Consider the following 20,311-nt stretch of genomic DNA (forward strand, 5'->3'; position numbering starts at 1 on the left):
GTAAGGTATTTCTCCTGTAGTACCTCTGTTCTCTGCTTGCTATCATAATAGGCTTTCCACTGTAGCTCAGAATTGTTTCTAAATGGCTTCTTTGGGAAATCACCAAGCATTTTCTATATTAGATATTTTTCTGTCTAAGCAAGTAGAACAGAGATGAGAGTCAGCTTACCGTCAGACTTGTACCATTGAGGCTTTCGACCACTAAGGCAAGTCTCATCTGGCTTCACTGCACTAAAAATTTTTTTAAATTGTTTTAATCTAATCCCACCCTATTTCAGCTTTAGCTGAACATTTATCTTATTCTTGAGCCTGGTAGTCTTGGAAAGAACACAAGGAAGGTCCCCAGAGCCTGAGTCCATTTCCAAAGTCACCCAGTGACCATCAGTAATTTCCTGACCCCATCACCAGGGCCATTTTTGGAGGCTTCACGGACCCTGGCTACTGCCCCCTGGAACACAAGGCTACCTTCCCTGAGGACTTGTGACCAGCCGCCAAGCTCTGATAAAGTCACATACTAGACCTTTGAATTCCTCCTACAGCAAAGAAATGAAGGAAATGGCCCACAACTGAAAAAAGACCACAAGCAAATAGAAAAGACAGCTTTTAAAATTTTGATTTTTAGAATTTGGAATTTGGGGATATTTTGCAATGAGAGAACTATGAAGATAGGTTGGTGTGCAGGCCTTAAGAGGCTGAGGAGAGACCCAAGGACTCTTGAGGCACCACAATGATGGTAGGAAGTGGCAGTAATGGCGAAGCCGGCTTTGGTTGAGCTCTTAGTATCTTCAAGAACTGTCTAAAGAATCTGAGATGTGCTACCCTTTTTTACTCTCTGCAACAGCTCATAAGGCAAGACTGCTATTATACATACCCATTTTACAGATGAAGAAACTGAGGCACGGTTATGTGAAGTACTTGTCAAAAGTCATAGAGTTAATTGATAACGGAGCTGGGATTTGAACTTGGGTGGTTTGTCTCAGGAGCCTGCAGAGGCCAAGAAGACTAATCAAAGAATTATGAAAAGGCATAATTATGCAAAAACATATTTTTGGCATCTTTTTTTTTTAGAATATTGAGGGTTTTTTGCATGCCTATTGGGAAAAGAATTAAAGTAAATTTTAAAAAGATCTGTCTTCAAGTGCATTTGTTTGCTGACAAAAATTTTTAGATAAGGTTTTGTTTTTTACTTGTTTTGTTTTACTTTTTTATTTTGAGATAGTTGTAGATTCATATGCAGTCGTAAAAAATGATGCAGCGAGATCCTTGTACCCTTTCCCTAGTTCCCCTAGTGATAACACATTGCATAACTATACACAACAGTAAATGCCACAGCTAGGAAATTGACATGGGTACAAGCCATCCATCTTACTCAGGTTTCTGCAGGCACTCATTTGTGTGTGTCTGCACTTACTTGTCTGCAGTCTTATCATGTGTAGATTTGTGTGCCCACCACCACAGGGAAGATAGCAAAGAGCTCCATCATAAGGACCCTGTGTGTCAGCCCCCCACTCCCAGCCTCCCTGGCTCCTGGTAACCGCTAATATGTTCTCCATCTTTTGTCATTTTAAGAGTATTTTATAAATGGAATCATATGGTATATAACCTTTTGGGAATCAAAAATTTTTTCACTCAGCCTAATTCCCTTGAGATCCATCCAAATTGCTGAGTGTACCAGTAGTTCATTCCTTTTAAGCTGAGCGGTATCCCCTGGTGTGGATGTGCCACGGTTTCTTTAAGCATCCACCCACTAAAGAACATGTGGCTGTTTCCTGTTTGCAGCTATTACAAATAAAGCTGCTGTGTACATTGGTGTACAGGATTTTGTGTGAACATGAGTTTGCATAAATGTGTAAGATTGCTGGATTATGTGATTAAATGATGTTTAGTTTTGTGAGAAACTGCCAAACCATTTTCCAGAGTTGGCTGTACCATTTTACATACCCACCAGCAGCGTGTGAGTTTTCCGGTTTCTCTGCCTCTTCTCCAGCATTATCACTAACTTTTATTTTGGCTACTTTGTGTAGTGATGGCCCATTGTGGTTTTGATTGGCATATCCCTAATGGCAAATGATGTTCAACACCTTTTCATGAGCTTATTGGCCATCTGTATATTCTCTTCAGTGAAATGTTTGTCCATGTCTCTGTCCATTTTCTGACTGGAGTGTTTGATTTTTCTTTTAATGTTGCATTAATATAGTTCTTTATATATTATAGATACTAGTCCTTGGTCAGATATGCAGTCTGCAGATATTTTCTCCCAGTGTGTAGCTTGTCTTTTCATCATCTTTGTAGAGTCTTAGAGCAAATATTTTTAATTTTGATGATGTCTGGTTTATCAGTTTTTCCTTTTTTGAGTCATGCTCTTAGTATCAAGTCTAAGAACAAATAAGGTTTTGATTCCTGCCTCTGCTAATGCAGTGGTCTCGTTGTTGAGAAAGAAGGCAGTGGGACGGGATGGGCATTGGAGTGTATGGTTCTTCCAGCTCCTGTCTAGTTTGGCCTCTGGTGTGTATCATGATGAGCTGGTTGTCATGGTTATGGCCTCATCTTAGAAATACCGTAAGATGAGGATGGTGTGAGAAGAAGGATACTTCCAGAATCTCAGTTTCCCCAACCATTTATGATACCTCCTAACACAAGAACTTTTTGCACTTGAGATCTGTCTGGAATACTCCTCCTTGCCCTCCACTGTGTCCCCCTTTGTCCCATCATATCCAGGTCACCTTCCGATGTCCCCCCTATGTGGCCCTTCCTCAGAGCTCCCCCTCAGCTCTGTTGACCTTTGCAGCAGACAACTCCTTGTTGTGCAGGGCTCTCCTGAGCCTCGTAGGATGTTGAGCAGGATCTCTGGCCTCTGCCTTCTAGAGGCCAGTAGCACCCTCCCCAACACCCAGTTGTGACCACCAAAGATGTCTGCAGATGTTCCCTAAGGGATGCACCTGCCCAGGTTGAGAACCTTGGCTCCAGGCCCTCAGCTCTGGGAGAGTAGGTGCTGAGTCTGTCTTGTCCGTGTTCTCACCTCGGCACCGTGCCTGTCACCCTGTTGTCCGTTAGTGTTTGTGAAAAGTAAGTGGACAAACTGTAGCCACCGTCAAACCCCTCTTTATGTGGCAGCCTTGGGAATCCCACCCTGACTGCAAAAGAACCAAGTTGTGAATTTGAGCCCTAGAAATCTAGAGTCCTCTCTACACAGATGAATATGGGCTTCCTTGTCCTTCCCGCTGGCTGAAATGAGGATGCCTGAGTCTTCCAGTTCCTGCCTGATTAAAGCCCACATCCTCTCTTAACACTGCCAATGCAGGGGCCCCTACAACCACTAACTCTGGACCTCCTTCTGAGAAAAAGAGGGCATCCCTGCAGGCAGAAGGGGAGCTCCTGCGGGTGGCATTTTTGGGTAATGTGACGCAGGGCGCTCTCAGAGACCCAATTCAGCGTTCACCTGCTGAGTCTCCTTTTCCACTAAGCTGGGCTCTGCTCCCTTTTCATGGGGGAAGGGAGGAAAAGAGGGGTTTGGGCTCCGTTTGGCTTAGCAAAGCACGTAACCAGACGTAATTAGTGCAGAAAGTTCCCAGGCAGTAAGTACAGTGGCCATAAGAATAATTTAGGGTATGTGTGAGTGATTTAGGTTTTTCTCTCTGTACCTGGTAGTTCTGTTCCCTGAGCCGGAATGAGAGAGCTGGCTTTGGCTTAGCAAAAAAAGACTGCCGTGGGGGTGGGTGGGGGGAAACCACGCAGCAGTTGGGGAGGACAAAGCCTAGTTATGTCAGCCCTGGCTCCCTGCTGCTGCTTCTTGGGGAGGCTGTCGGACTCCCAGAGGCTTCGCAGCATTGGGAGGCTGGGGACTCATCATCTTCCTGTGGAGGAGTCAGCGCCTGTGACTCGGCCTGGTGGAAACGCTTTCCCCGGTGCTCCTGGCTGGAAGCTCAGTGTAGCCTGGCCATCCCCACACCTCCAGCCGCACAACTCCTTGACAACAGGCTGGAGGTGAACCTGATTTGATGAGGTGGGCCGACCGCCCAGAACTTTAGTTACTGGTAACACAAACCTTTCCCACTGGGATTGGCAGAAGGGAAGCCGCTGGATGCCCTCCTCTTTCACATGGAAAAGGCTTGGATGGAGAATCCTAGGGAGAACCACCAGGACAGTTGGTGTCCGTGCAGTTGTGGCTGTGACAGGAAACAGTCTCTGACTTCAGACTGAAGCCTGGATTGCAAATTAAGGAAAGCCGGTGGTGTCATGGCATGACAGCGTGGGGGGAGAGTGGGAAGGGGTGCTTTCTTGTGCGCTAGCAAGGTTCTCTCTCACCCTTGGCACTAATGCACGAGGCCAGATAATTCCTTGTGTTGGGTGTTGTCTTGCACATGGTAGGATGTTTAGCAACATCCCTCACCTCAACCACAGGATGCCAGTAGCACCCCTCCCAGTTATGACCACCCAAAATGTCTCCAGACGTTGCCCAATGCCCCCGGAGAGGGGGTGCAGTGTCACCGCCCTCCCAGTGGAGAACCACTGCATTAAAGAAACAAACATTCTGTTCAATTCTTGTGCCTCATAAAACTGTGGTCGCTTGTTTACCCCTAGTATTTGATGACTTAAACACAGGACAGAGAGGTAGAAAGAAGGCAGTGTTTCTTGACTTCTTCCTTGGTTGACCCTTTAAACTCCATCACAGGATGCAGCATGACACATTGGCTAAGAGTGTCCATTTTCAGACGTGTCTTCACCCCGTACGATCTGGGCAGGCTATTTAATTTTTCCGGGCTTCTATTTTTTGTCATCTGTAAAGTATAAATACTAATGCCTACTTAAGTTGAGGACTCAGCTGGATGTTGAATATGTAAAATTCTAGGTAGGGTGTCTGGTGTATAGTTGACATTCAATGAATGATGGCCATTATTCTTGAGTACTTAAGATTGTACTCCACAAGTTTTTTGTTTTGTTTTGTCTTGTTTTTAAGAGAGGAAGGGAGGGAGGGGGGAGGGGGGTGCAGAGGGAGAGGGAGAGAGAGAATCTCAAGCAGGCTCCACTCTCAGCTCGGAGCCCAATGTGGGGCTCGATCTCACCACCCTGAGATCATGACCAGAGCTGAAATCAAGAGTTGAACGTATAACTGACTGAGCCACCCAGGCGCCCCTGTACTCTACAAGTTTTAAGCAAATTGGGATTTTTTTTTTTTTTAATTCGCACTAACAGTTGCTGCTACTTAAAATAGTGATTGGAACAGGTGATTACCACCGAATTACAAGGTGTTTCATAAATACTGAGTTCCTGCTATATGTCAGGTACTGTGGTAAATGCAGGGAATAAAAATATTAATAAACTGTAATCCCTGCCTTTAAATATCTAATAGGTAGATTTAGCTATATAAATGTGTCAACCCATGTGCATCAAAATAGAGCCATCACTTACTGAAAAAACTCACCATGAAGTGGTCTGTGGGTAGGAATGGGGTGTGACATGCACCTGAATGTATATAAAGGGACCCCACTATATTTCTTAACTCTTTCTCCTTTTCCAGTAACTACCATTTTTAATTCAGGTTTGTATGATCCTGTGACTTAACCACTATTCTTGTGCCCTGTAGTCTTTTCTGCTCCCCCTTTCTATACATTTCAGCTGATCTAAGTTCCCACTGCTGTGGCTTTCTAAACAGAAAAAGGAATGCTTGTTTTAACGTGATCTGTTCAGTGTAGAAATTTTGAAAAATACAGAACAGTATAAAGAATAATAAACTCCTCTTCCCACCATCAGAATAATGATATAGATAATATCTGGATATCCATCTTTCTAGTCTTTTCTTTTTTCTGTGCCATATATTATTTTTACATAGTTAATTATACCATAGTTTTCCTTTTTCCATTGGGATATATCCAGAATCTATTACCATATCTTTAGATTTTCTTCCAGTATAGTTTCTCAGCAGCTGGTTGATATTGTGTTGAGTGGATGTCATGAACTGACCCTTATGCTCTCCCAGAAGCGGTCCCCGAGCCAAGGAGAGAGTGTGAATGATTCACTGAGGAAGTGCTCTGGGGTGAAACAGTAAGGGGGTGGTAGAAGTGGGAATTGCAAAGGAAACAGCCAGTTAGGGAGTGATAGCAGTGAGGTCCCACAGCCCAATCCCATGGACAAATACTGAGTTCCTGCTATACGCCAGGTACTATGGTAAATGCAGGGAATAAAAATATTAATAAACTGTAATCCCTGCCTTTAAATATCTAATAGGTAGATTTAGCTATATAAATGTGTCAACTCATGTTCATCAAATTAGAGCCATCACTTACTGAAAAAACTCCAGAGAGTCACCTCCTCCTTCAGGTGGTCTCTGCCACCTGGAGGCAAAGGAGCTAAGCTTTCCTACACCTTGACCAGTAGTTGGTGGCTGTTGGCCTGGTGGGGGGGGGGGGGGCAGTGGGGAGACGAATGCTATAGTGGTGAACTCCAAGCCACTTAAGGCCCACTAAGAAAATGCGCTCCAACTCCCAGAAGCAATCCGCTGAAGGTAACAGGTGCAAATATTAGCAACAAAGCACGCAAAGCTGATAAAAGATCACCCTCCGTGCCCCCTTCATTGAAAATTTAGGTTGCAATGATCATTGTTACTGCAGTTATTTATTGCAAAGAATATTGCAATGATTCTGCTCTTAGAAATAACTCCACAGTAAACATTTTTAGGCCCAAATCTATTCGATTATTACCTTCAGATTGATTAACAGAGAGGGTATTACTGTTCTGATAGGTATATACATTTTTAAGGTTAGGCATACCCCAAATTGCCTTTCAGAAAGCTGTTTTGTTTTATCGATATACACTTCCAACACCTCCTGGTTATTTTTTTACCAGCAATAACTTAGAGAGCATTGATTTCTGACCTATGAACTGAGGACCTATAGACAACATTAGAGTTATTCTAAGGGGTCAAAAAAGTCATGTTCCTAGTCTAGCTTTGAGTAGAGATGGAATAAGTAATACCTTAAAATATGATTTTTGGAAACATATCCAGATGCTGTTATAGATAAAAAGATTTTGCATTTTATTGAACTGTTTATGAATTCATAGTTTTTATCCTGTAGTTTCACAAGTACTTTTTTTTAAAGCATAATTACTTGGGAAGTATCTGTAATACTTGTTTATGTCTAAAGAAGGTACTACCTTGTTTTAAAGATTGAGAACCACTGGTCAACATCACTGTAACGTCTTAGGTCATCTCTTGGCTGTCAGTTAGGGAATCACCCATTTGAACTGTTGCATCTTAAAAATTTATTAATAAGAAAGTGTACAGGACTTGATACCATAAATAAATCAGATTTAGTGACCTAAGACAACAGACAGAAAAACATATCTCAGAACAAGTAAACATTTTTTGGACCATACCCACCTCTACTCCCATCGTAATAGAACCCCTCTGTTCTCTTACAGAGACACGGAAATATGCTGGCATTATCTTACTCTATCTTAAAATATGTTTTAAAGATACAGGGCTATATCAAGGTGGAAGTATTGTGTTCAACCCATTTTCTTAGCTTGAGACTTTAAATAGCTGTTGTGCCTTGCCTTGGATGTCTTGGTGAGTGGATGGTAAAATTGAAATTTGAAACTTAGATGATTTTCCTTAGAGGAAAATAGAATAAATGTCCCATAATCTTGTATTCTAAAAGATAGACAACTAACAAAACCCCAGTTGCCTTCTTCCTCCTAGCTTTCCCTTTTACCCCAAAAGAGATTTCAAAACAAATGATCTGTAGATAAAGGCACTTGGATGTCAGGAAGAGTACTTAACAAAATGTGTCTCCTCCGAGGAACAGTTTAAACATTGTTGCCATACATTTCAGTGGCTGCAAATTTCGTTCCTGACTACTCTTAAGTTCCTTTTGACTAAATTCATTAGTGTCATAGATCAATCATGCACTTTGAAGTCTGATCAAAATTTAAGGTAAAAATCCTCAGAGGACGCTGAGCATCTCCCAGTAACGTGAAGGAACATTTTAGAACCACCAGCCTGCTGTCACTGTGGTCAGTTGGCATTTCCGGTTTCTTAAGTTGTAAAGATGCTGACTCATTCTACCAACACTCTGCGCACTTCCCAGGGGTATCAAGATGCACTTCAGTGTTGCTTGTTCATCTGTCGTTAAGAGAATGTGGTATATATTAGGAAAATGAAGACAGGTTTTGATGCAATCCATTTCAGTAACGTCAGCAGAAGTCTGAGAGACCAGAGTTGTTCTCTTGCATGTATAGGGCCGGATTTGAGGCTTAACGTCAATTATTCGCGCATAACAACCACTATCACTTCGCAGATCCAGTCTTAATCACCGTGGATCAACTCCTAGAGTCTCTAGAATGCCTCTTGCCAAACACCCTTAAGAGTTAGACCTGTGCCTGTTGGCAGAGTATTGGAGGGCAGGCGGTGTTTGGGCCTGACGGCTGGGCGGCACAATCCGAATTATGGCCACTTGGACGGCTCTCTTTGGCAGCCCAGCACTTTTCCTTCATGTTTGTTTCTGTGGGGAAAACTGGCAGGAGATGTCACAATTCCATATAACCTGATGTGCAGTTTTCTCTGCCTCCTGTAGCCCCCTCCTGTAGAAGAAATGGTTGGTCCCAAGGCAGAACAATACGGGGCCTTGGTTCTAAGAATCAGGAGCCTACAAACACAGAGACCAGCAGGATATCTGTACACTTGCCCAGTCCAAGAGAAAGGGTCAGCTTTCATTGAGGAGGGGGGCTGGTTGTCTCCCCTTCCCACCTGAGATAAACTGGGGGACTCTTCTTGTCATGCTGGATGCCAGTTGTTCACTCCAGGCACTCTCATTTTTTGGTTCCCACAAGCCATCAGGATGGGTTTGATCCAGGAGACTAACTGTCTTCACATGAGGATGATCCGTTTTGATTATCCCAGCCCAGCTTTGAATGTCCAGCTCCCTCCCCCATCTTTTCCTCATCTGTGGCCAGGTAAGCAGTCTCTCTTTCATAATTTGAACTTTAACATTTGGCTATGGTCCAGAGAGTGCGGTCAGTGGATTTTGGATTTTCCACATTGCCTGGGATTCCCACAGTTAATTTGGAGTGTGTTTGGTGAGGATACTCAGATTGTCTCTAAATACCGTCTCCCACTGAGAGGAACCAGAGCTCCTTCGGGAAGTGGCTGATTCTACCTAGGGCAAGAAGGGTACAAAATGAGCCTGAAATATCTTGTCAAAGCAGAAAACAAGGAAGCTGTTGAGACTGTGAGGTTATATGAGAGCTCCATGTGAAGAGGCTCATTTTGAGCATCAGAGAAAAATAATAAAATTTCAGTGGATCAAGACCCTTAAAATATGTTGAAAATGATAAGTTCATAATTATACTAAGCAAACAAAACAGACCCTCTGATCAACTCTGAGATGCAGGGTAACCAACTCATCATTTTAAGAACAATCTAAGAAAGGAATCACGCATTCATCCTGCCCTTGCTATGCAAGCTAAACCTCAGGATAACAGAAGTGGTTGGTTATGGAAAATGACTTTTTACAGAAGTGTTCCAACTAATAAAGTTAGAACGACAGTAGCATCATTTGGCAATCCTAATAAATGCACTTAGGCAGTGATCATGAGCAGCCTCTAACATCACAAAAAAGAGACATATGGCCACTTTTTCCTGCTTCCAGCACTGCTATAACACCTCTATGAAACATTTTTGCAAAAAAGAAATTTGAACCTGCTCAGCCTCTAGAGCAGAGGAGGCAAACCTTCTGTAAAGGGCCAGGTAGTAGATATTTCTGCCTTTGCTGGCAGTACAGTCTCTGTTGCAACTGGGCACTCTTTTCAGTTTGCTGTAGGAGCTCAGTGCAATCATAGCCAAAACAAAAAGTGTGGCCAGGTCTGGCCCAGGAGTTTGCAGACCCCTGCTCTAGGTCTAACCTCGAACTAACAGGAAGTACAGAAGACAGAGAAACTTCTTAAGCAGCATCATGTGAATGCAGTTAGCAAAATCTAGACTGTGGGAAACTCTACAAGACAAATAACCTGGTTTCTTCAACAAAAGCATTCAGAGGAAAAAGTTAAAAATAAAGCAACTGGGGTAAGACTTTTTAAAAGGCAGGAGACCTATCAACCAGTTGCAATGTGTGGAGCTTATTTAGATCCTGATTCAAATAAACTATTAAAAAATTTTTGAACACTAGCTAGATATTAACATAGTAAAGAGTTACTAATTTTTGAGTGGGATAATGATACTGTGTATATGTACATATTCCTTAGGTGTAGAAAATATGTTGAAGATACTTTGAATTATACCGATGTCTAGAATTTGCTTCAGTACAGTTGTTGATTTTGGAAGAAATAAAATAAGCGATGAGTTGATCATTATTTTATAAAGGATGTTGGGTACTAGGGATTTACGTTATTTTTCATATATTTAAAATCTTTCATTACATAAAGATTTTGATACATAGATTTTATAAAATATATCACTTGAAACATTTTAAAGAATGAGAAAGGATGGAATACTTGCCATTTATTCGATACTCCTGGGTCCTCCTGAAACTGATGTGAATCATCTGGCTAAGAATTGGAGCCAGAAGAGTCTTCCAGTGTTTCCCCCAAAACTGTTTACATTTGTTATACTAAATAGAGCTGACAGATATCCTACCATTTATCATTTGAGCTGACAGTTACCATTTTATTTATCTTTTGCTCATGTATTATATGTAAAATATATTTTATTTTGTAAAAAAGACTATTAGGTTGAAAACAAGCATCATCTTTTGTGACCGGCTGGGTTAATCTGCCCTTGTTGAATCAGCTAGGACTCTGGCCACAAGCTTTCACAGCCTGGAGAGGTGATGTGAGTGGTAGCAAGTGGTGGACAAGGTGGCTGGGAGCAGAGGGAGCTCACGCCCAGCCCCTAGTGGTGGTTACTGTGCAGGATGTCTGCCCTAGGAAGGAGGGCCCAGTGTTACCAGGGTCCCATTCATTTTCATTCTTTCTGAGAATGACTCTAAATCTAGATCATATGTGACATCTTCTAACTTGTAGTTGCTTAAAATATTTTTAGAGTGCCTTTTATTCCAAACCAAACATTTGAGCAACTGGGTTAGTCCCATGAGTCAACCTCTGATTCAGTGACTACCAGTGATAAGGCCCTTAAAGAAGACCCCGCGGCCACTAGGGTTCTAAAGTCCCGTGGCCCTGCTTTCTGTGAGCTTCCAGTCTAGTTGGGAGGGAGAAACACACTTGAAAACAAGATGAAAGGTACAGATAGGAAATATTGTGGAAATTCAGAGGAGGGGATAAATAGACTCTTCTGGGACAGTCTGGGGAAGCCTCCCACAGGCTGTGATCGGAGATGGGAGAGCACTGGTGTCACCAGGTGGAGAGTAAGGGAGAGAAGCAAAGACATGGGTACACAGGCAAGACCCAGGCCTAGACCCTTTAAGAGGACGGTTGGCAGGTTTCACAGACCAGTGGCCCTCCATCATCTACCTACAAAGGATTTTCCAGGCCAAGATAATGTTCTGAACAGTCAGGTGAACACAGGCAGCAAATAGATGAAAGTATGACCCTGAAATTCAGCAGAGGGTTTGAGGATCTGAGCCTCAGATCTGAGCACCGCCTGTGTGGATGGTTGAAGGGACGGCGTCTGGGCAGGGTGTGTTTCTCTAACGTCTGCCACTGGGAAGGGAGACGGTGCTAAATGTAAGGATGCGCTCCAGATCTGGCATTTGTAAAACCACCAACTCTGTTATTTACTACACTAAATCTCACTTGAAGCTCAGAGCAGTCCCCAGTTACTGCCCAGACATCCCCCACACTGGAAAGGAAAGGTTTGGAGTAAGAGACACCTAGAAGTACGTGGGGGAAGAGAATCCCACATTTGAAAGGTTATGCCCGTGGTGATAGCTTTATTTATAGGTTTATGATCCCCCTCCAGTGATGGCCTCAACCAGACTCTTGGTATGTGTGTGTGTATGTATGTTTTACTGTTATGAAAAGATTATTCAATAAATGGAAACATCTAAACAGATTTATAATCTTCCATACTGATGCTCTGCAATACATTTGGGCAACAGCTTTATTTCTTCTCTCTTATTTGAAAGTTTTAAGTATAATTTCTCCTAAAAATAAACAAGAGGTTACTATGTTCTTCCCATAATGAGAATCTGCTTATTGTAGAGTAAGCATTTTAGAGCCTGATTAACTCCAGCAGTTACTTCACGTAAAAGATTGTCTATTTGGATATGAATATGTATCAGTTAAGAATTTTATAAGCCAAAGTAATTTATGAATCAGCACCGCTTTCCTGGCTACTGAACTTTGGAGAGGAGTGAAAGCTTAGTCTCAAACATGTACATAAGCCAGGTGATCTTAAACTAGGGAGCATTTAGCCTAGGAAACTCAGGCCAAGAAGAAGTCATGCCCAGAACATCAATCAAAAATAGCTCTGATTCCAAGTTCTGCATAGCTCTGACACTGTCCCAGTGCACTGTAATGAGACTGCACATAGACATCTCTCAAAAACTTCCCAAATCCAAGAAACCAAGAAAAACACCCATGGCAGCCTTCCGCCGCTTCATAATGAAACTGTTCTTTTAGCAAAAAGTCATAACCAAGCAAAATTCTGCTAAATAAGTTGGCTATTTATTTGGGAGACGATCTTTACAGACTCTGAGACATTGGAGCAGTTAAATTTTTCTCTTATTGATCCTTTCTACCTGTTTTATAGTCGTCTACATAAATCTCTAGCATGTGGGTGAATCAACTTTAAGCTATAAGAGGCACAACCAATTTGATGTCCTTTCTGAGTGTGCAGATTCAAATATTTTATTCAAGTAGTTGCTAATCCAGGACGATTTCTTTGGGAGGCTTGGGGAGTAGAGGGTAGGCATATAGGAGGTAAAGTCGGGATACACTATAATGCAAGAGTCAACAATTCAGATTGACGAAGTTGGCACTAGTGACCGGACTTGACCATTTGTAACAAAGAGTGTGTGGATTGTTTTATGCTTGTAATGGCTTTGTGGCATATTAAGTTTTAGAGAGGAGATTTATTTCTAGAAAGAGGGGAGGGAGGGAGGCTAGGAGGACACAGAGTCTAATTTTTAGATGAAATGAGTAAAGCGTCCATAGTCAGCATTTGGAAGCTCTCCAACGTCCAGCAGGCTGAAAGAAACTCAGGGGATTGTCATGGTATTAGAGCCAGTCCTAGGTGCCAAAGTCAAAATAGGCCATGCTGGCCATAGGAAAGCCCCAGGCAGGAGCGTATGTAGGTCACTTGCATGTTTTGAATTTAGACAGGCTGTCTTAACACAATTATTTACCATTTAAGCCCCGGAGAAGCTCTGTATGTTCTAAATTTTTTAAAATGTGATTGTTTCACAACATATGAGAAAACTGTAACATCACCTTGAATGATGGTCTTAGTGGTTCTCCTGTGACCCTGGGTTGGGGGGTGCAGGTGGGGAACTCTGCACCCAGTGAATTTCACTCTCCTCGGAAAATGTTTGAAGCTCACTGTGAGGCTCAGGATGGAACACGATCTCTTCTCAGTCACGTTCAATAAATATTATTTTGATGCAGTAAAAAAATAATTAACAAAAACGGAAAGTATATAAGCCATCACATTTAATCTCACATATATTTATTGAACATTTACTATGACCTGGCGTGGGAAGGAAGACAAGGAAAACCCCAAATGCCAATTTTGCCTAACGCTCCTGGTATGCTTTTCTCTGGAGCACAGAGACCTTCTTTCCCTGCACTTCAGGTCCCCCGTTTCCTAAAAGACTCCCCTCTTATTCTTTGCAGACATTCCCATATACATGCCAGGAGGGCACATCGGCTCCTCTGGAAAATTGTGCTTCGCAGAAGTTCAGGTCCCCAAGGGAGGAACCAAATTAGCCACATCACGAATTCTGCTTTTGTTTTGCCGACTGCCTCTTTTAAGTTCTTATTTAATGACAGTATTTGCTTTTCCGTAAATACATGTAAATCTCCTACCTCTTACTTGTCACAGCCGAAGGAAGCTCAGTAAGTGGTAATCAAGGAAGAAAGCATATTTCAGACAAATCACTGTAATTGAGAATATCTGTGTAAACAGTGCCGTTCTTACAATTGACAAATTTACCAATTGTTCTGCCCTGTTGTAGATCTAAGGGTATCACCTAAGTTTGTTTTAATTAACAATCCCTTAATTAAGAAAGTATCATGCTTATGGTAAAAAAAAAAAGTCTGAGGACATAGGGTTATAAGGTAGTCATAGAGACCCGAGGGATTCACTCCCTTTTTTTAAAATCCTCCTGTGGTTTCTTGTGACCCTTAGAAGGAAATCCAAGAGCCATACATACTGGGGTCTCTGGGCCTTAGGGTTCTGGGCCTTTCCTCCTGTTCACGTCTCCCCCAACTCCCTCCTCGGTGGCCACGTGCTGGGGGCGGGGGCGGGGGTGGGGGGATGCTTCTTTCTCATTCAGGACTCATCACACCTGTTCCCATGGCAGAGGTGTCTTCCCTGGCCTGCTGTCCCTCATGTTGTCCCCTCCTCGTCCTTCGTTTGCAGGCACAGTGTTTTATTGCCGGGGTCCTGATCCCTCTCTGAAGTTACTTTATTGCTTACTGGCTGATTATCTGTCTCCCCTCTACAGTGTAAACTCCAGGAAGGCAGGGGTCTTGCCCATCTATTTATGGTTGTATGCCCAGTGCTTCAAAAAGGGCCTGGCACATGCTAGTTCTCAGTAAATACCGCTACAGTTGGATGAAGGGTAGTTGTAAGATTGAATGGCACGTAACTGGGAGCCTGCCAGGTGGAGGCTCCCTTCCGCTCCCTCCCCCAGCCCCCTAACAAAATATGGCAAAAACTGCTTAATCCATGCTATTCTATTTTAAACAAATTAACAAAGCACTCAATTATACTGAGTACAATAAATCATACCTAATTGAATATAAAGTAGTCCCCCCAAAGGTGTTCATTTAAGAATTCACATATTTTTTTAATCTAATTTTTCAGGTTGTCCTTGTCGAAAGGAACCATGAATTGGCATTTTCCCTTCTTCCTTGTGGCCACAGTGACGTTGCCCTCCGTGTGCTCCCAGTTCAACCCCCTGTCTCTGGAGGAACTAGGCTCCAACACAGGAATCCAGGTTTTCAATCAAATCGTCAAATCCCGGCCTCATGACAATGTGGTCGTGTCCCCTCACGGGATCGCGTCTGTCCTGGGGATGCTTCAGCTGGGAGCCGACGGCAGGACCAAGAAGCAACTCACCACGGTGATGAGATACAGCGTGAATGGTGCGTGCCCTGTGGGCTCTGGCCGGTGGGGCCTCAAGCGAGTCCTGCATCCGGAGGGGCTTCTCTGGTGCCATTCTGGCATCCAGGACGGATGTGCCAGTGCTGGAAGTGTCTTGACCGTGCTGGTGACCACATGAATCTGTGTGGGTGAGAGAAGTGCAGAGAGCCACGCACACACACGCACACACACACAAATCCCTGTAAAAGGCATGCAGTGTGCATGAGCTCTGTGAGCTCTACCCGTGGCAGTCTCCGTGTGATACTGTGCTGTAGTCTTCCAAGGTGTTACCACTAGGGGAAACCGAGCAAAAGGCACAGGGGATGACCCCGTATATTGTTTTGCAACTTCCCGTGAATCTATCATTATTTCAAAATAAAAAGCTAAAAAAAAAAATTTTTTTTTTGAAGTCAGGCCCAGTGGAAAAGGTTTGAATTGTTGTTTTGAATTATCTGTGTACACTTAAGAGTCTCTGTCTCCTAGCACTGGTGCTTCGTGGCTCCTGCTCAGGTTTCATCCCCCAGAGTCTACCTTGCACCTGCCTCTTGAGTGAGGGCCGCGTGTGAGGGAGCAGAACAGGACCCACAGCCTTCCTCTGGGGCCACTGGGCACCGCGGCCCTAAGCGAGTCCCTCTGCACGTCAGAGTCTTCGCTGCTTTATTGGAAAACGAGGGAGTTGCCCTTTCCATGTTCTTCCATTCCTGTTAGCCTCATAAAGTTCTAGGAATCTTGACTGCATTGATGCCTTTGGCTGGGAGAGGAAAACCAGAGGGACAGGCGGGGGTTCGAGAACTCCGTGCCTCACGCCATGCTCCTGGGTGGCTGTGTTCAGTGTCACCTCCTGAGCTGCCAGCCCCAAATGCCTAAACTTGCCCCGCTCTGTTTACGTGGCCTTCAGTTTCTCATGAGTCTGCAGTTGGATCACCTTTCAGAAGCGTGGAATGACTTAGTACTTGGAACACACCACTCTGCCCCTTGCTTGGATGCTCGGAAAACTCTTAGTGATTTATCGCTTCCCAGTGAATCACTGCTAGAATTTACGGCCCTTACCAGTGCCATCGAGACCCTGTCAGCTAGTACAGTTCCAACGCAGGGACTGGACTTCTGTTTCACACTGAGCCACATTCATTCAGAGCAGTATTTCTAAAGTTTTGACAATGTTGCCTGTGGGTGGCTTCCTTCCCCCACGCTTGTTTTCTCCCGAATCACTAGCTGTTGTGTTGTGAAATGGGGCTCCAGTCAAGAGACAGACTATTTTAGGGGAGCCCGAGTGGTTTTTCAGGCCCTCTGAGAACTCAGGATAGTGATGCTCTTACCAAGGACAGAGGCAGAACAGTCTGGGGCAGGGGAGGAAGATCTACACCAGTCTTTTTGTGGCAGGAGACTGAGGCATGTGGAGGAGGCCATGTGGCCAAAAGGGACAGGTGCTGGGTCTTGGCCTCTGCTGTTCCCTTACCGATAAAGTGGGCCTGCCCCACAGAACAGCACAAAAGGGAGGGTCATGAGAAGCCAAACAAAGGGCCAAAGGGTCACCTCCCTGGGCCCCGGGGCCGACTCAGCCTGCCCTTATCTAGTGGGTCTGCAGAAGAGACACTCAGCGTGTGGCAGGTCAGCTCTCCAGGACACCATCACTGTGACCCCTGCAGGCTGTTTGAGGACAGTGTCATTTTGAAAGGACCCCAAGCGAGTAACCCAAGAATCTGTAATTCGAGCTCACTACAGAAACACATTTCATTCTTATAATTTATTTTCCTCTTCTCCGTGTTCTAAAAGCAAATGGAGTATGTATGAATGGCTCGTGTTAAAATAAAGCTTACATTGCCATAACATTAATCCCCATGCTTTTTGAGCTTGAGATCAGGTAAAAACCACACTGTTCTTGGATGGTGGCACCTGGCAATTTTTTATGGTCTTTCGAATGCTTATTTTATTCATCTTTTTTTCCAAAATAGAAAAAAAAGAAATCGCAGCGTTAAATCTTTGGCAGGAAAGAGCACTAGAGATTGCTAGGAAAGAAAAAGAATGAATTAGGAAGATTCCTTGGATTTATTTCCCCATGGCTACGTATGGAAGAGTCTGCCAGTCTTCCTAGTGACCTGGCACCGAGAAAGTCTCCCAGGAGGACAAGGTCTATGTGGGCGAAGGTGTTGAGATGCCTTGAATATGCTAAAAGCACCACTGACTTAAGAAATATTGCTGCATTTTTCCGTTTCTCCTCCAGGAGTCGGTAAAGTGTTGAAGAAGATCAACAAGGCCATCAGCTCCAAGAAGAATAAGGACATTGTGACCGTGGCCAATGCAGTGTTCGTGAAGAACGGCTTCAAGATGGAGGTGCCCTTTGTCACCCGGAACAAAGACGTGTTTCAGTGTGAAGTCCAGAACGTGAGCTTTGAGGATCCAGCCTCCGCCTGTGATTCCATCAATGTGTGGGTCAAGAACGAAACCAGGGGTGAGTGGCCTCGGTTCCCCGGGAACTGTTTTGTACGATCGTATACCCTGTGAATGAAAGCGTGAGGGGGACTCTGAGCTTCTAACAGGTCCCGTGGCCCTCCCATTGTGAAACGCCTGGACCCCCCTGGCTGGTGTGTCTGTGCTCTCTTAGCAGGGTCCATGACTCTGTCTACCTTCCTTCCCTTTTCTTGCTGCCTCCACCCCGCTGTGCTGTTCGGGACGTTTCTCCCTGGGGCCTGGGCAGCAGAGTAGAATTCAGCCCTGCTGACTCTCCCCTTTCCTCACTACATCTCCTCCCTGGAGGCCTTGCCCGCAGGCCCTGGCCTAGTCTGCAGGTTCAGTTGCTCAGTCCTTCCTATGTTTGTTTCTGTGACTGCCCCTCTCCAACCTGCGAGATTCGGGATTGATCTCCCTCCTTGCTTTCCTTCCCTCTCGCTGCTGTCCCCTTCACGAAGTAGGTGCCTCCGCTTGGCTTACAATCAGCATGTGATTATGCGTTGTCTGTGCCCCGTTACTGTAGCATGATTACGTGTTTACATGCGTTTCTCCTCTCATTAGACTGAGGAAATGTCTAACGTGGGTGTTTTAAACCTGTTAATTTGCAAACTAGAGGTCTAGTTGGAAATACTCTGGACTAGAGATGGGTCCAGAACAACAGAGGAAAGTGAACACTGCAGATACAGGCTGGGGAAGCTTTTTTCATAGGAGGTAGAGTTAAGGTCACAAGAAGGGACCCAAAGACTCAATTGGGACCCAAGGACAGAATGTGAGCAAATTGGCTTTTCGGGTCCTCTTTCTACAAGCATGGTTCTGAGGGCACCTGCCTCAGAATTATCCAGAGCATTTGTTTTGAATGCAGGTCACTGAACCCCAACCTCCTGTATCCGAATCTCTGAGGGACGGGTCTAGCATTCTGCACTGAAATGACTGCTCCCCCAGTCTGCCCCCACCCCCCACCCCCCAGCAGACTTGTATACGCAAATGTCTGAGAGCATATGACAGACTAGTGCAGTGATGGACCAGGAGGGCCTGGGAGGGTGGAGGAGAGCCAGAGTGGTTTTGGTCAGTCCACGGCATTCCTTCTCCACAGGTCCTGGATAGCAAGATCCAGGCTTTCTTCCTAAAACCACAGAACAATCAGGAGACCTGTGAGTGTGGAAGGTTTAGTGGTTCTTTCTGGGCCTAGAGGCCTAAGAACAGTGGGTTGCTGGCACTCAGCGCTGGATGGCTGGATGACTATGGCATGTCGGTTCCCCTTGCTAGCCTTCTTTACCAATGTGCTGGTAATAGTGAGTCACACTTGTGTGCCACGTGACAGAGGTCAAACTACCTGGACACACACTGACTCAGTTGCTTACTGCATCTGTGGAGGGGAGTGTGGTAAGATTCAGCCGTGTTTTTCAGCCCTACAGACCCACTCCTTCTTTATAAACAAAGATTTTTACTATTCACTCTACCATCCTGAAAGGAAATTCACAGCTCATGTAACCTGTGCACAAGTACACGAAATTTTTATTCTTCTTTTTAAATTGTTTTCAGGGTTTTTTTTTAAATTTTTTATTGTTATGTTAATCACCATACATTACATCATTAGTTTTGGATGTAGTGTTCCATGTTTCATCGTTTGTGCATAACACCCAGTGCTCCACGCAGAACGTGCCTTGTTTTCATTTTTTTTTTAATGTTTTATTTATTTATTCATGAGAGTCAAAGAGAGAGAGGCAGAGGCAGAGGGAGAAGCAGGCTCCCCGCCTAGCAGGGAGCCCAATGCGGGGCTCGATCCCAGGACCCCGGGATCATGACCTGAGCTGAAGGCAGATGCTTAACCATCTGAGCCACCCGGGCGCCCTTGTTTTCAGTTTTTAAAGATTATATTTATTTATTAGAGAGAGCGTGTGCACACACAAGTGGGGGGAAGGGCAGAGGGACAAGCAGAGTCTCCACGGAGCAGTGAGCCTGTTGTGGGGCTCGACGTGGGACTCGATCCCAGGACCCTCAGATCATGACCTGAGCCAAAGGCAGGTGCTTAACCGACTGAGCCACCCAGGTGCCCCACAAGTACACAAAATTTTTAAAAATTGGTATAATTCCAAACTGTAATACAAGGAAAAACAGAACTAATTTATGTATGTAGTTCAGTAGGTAAACCCTTGTAGTACCAACTACACCTGAGAACGTAACAAAGCAGTCGTATTCTTAGAATAATTGCGAGCTGACAGCTACAAAAACAGACCGAGACAGGTATGTCATACCAGTGACATGAAAACCACAAGCTGCCTTCCGATTTTTCTGAAGACTTTTTTTCTAAAACTGCAAAATTCTTGGTAAATTTCAGAACACAGTAAGAAGAGTCTCCGCTTGATGTGCACGGCAGTGATATACCTAGAAAATTCAGTGTACAGTAAGAACATGCCCCCAAACAGATACCTTTGTGTTTATGTGGAAAAAAGAGTGAGGTTGTGGGCTCAGGGGATGATAAGCTGGTTTGTTGCTAGCGTGAATATCCAGCGGGGGCGTTTGGAAGCTACATGGCAAGCAGGACACTTCTTTACCGTGTGGGACCATTTGGAACATTGCAGGACAAGTAGCATTTCTGGCCAC

General features: G+C 44.3%; 1 protein-coding gene across 3 annotated transcripts in view; it reads left to right on the top strand.

Moving 5' to 3' along the window:
• SERPINE2 (serpin family E member 2) overlaps nt 1-20,311 on the top strand; it is a 59,956-nt gene that overhangs the window by 19,161 nt on the left and 20,484 nt on the right. For all 3 annotated transcript variants that reach the window (XM_073877987.1, XM_025890738.2, XM_073877982.1), the window contains 2 exons: nt 14,981-15,261; nt 17,481-17,708. In XM_073877987.1, coding sequence (XP_073734088.1) covers nt 15,003-15,261; nt 17,481-17,708 — 487 coding nt within the window. In that variant the 5' untranslated portion in view covers nt 14,981-15,002. The remainder of the gene's footprint in view (nt 1-14,980; nt 15,262-17,480; nt 17,709-20,311) is intronic.

The sequence above is a fragment of the Callorhinus ursinus genome, unplaced genomic scaffold (assembly GCF_003265705.2).
Source record: "Callorhinus ursinus isolate GAN/ISIS: 27379988/994484 unplaced genomic scaffold, GSC_fseal_2.0 scaffold2, whole genome shotgun sequence".
Taxonomy (NCBI): domain Eukaryota; kingdom Metazoa; phylum Chordata; class Mammalia; order Carnivora; family Otariidae; genus Callorhinus; species Callorhinus ursinus.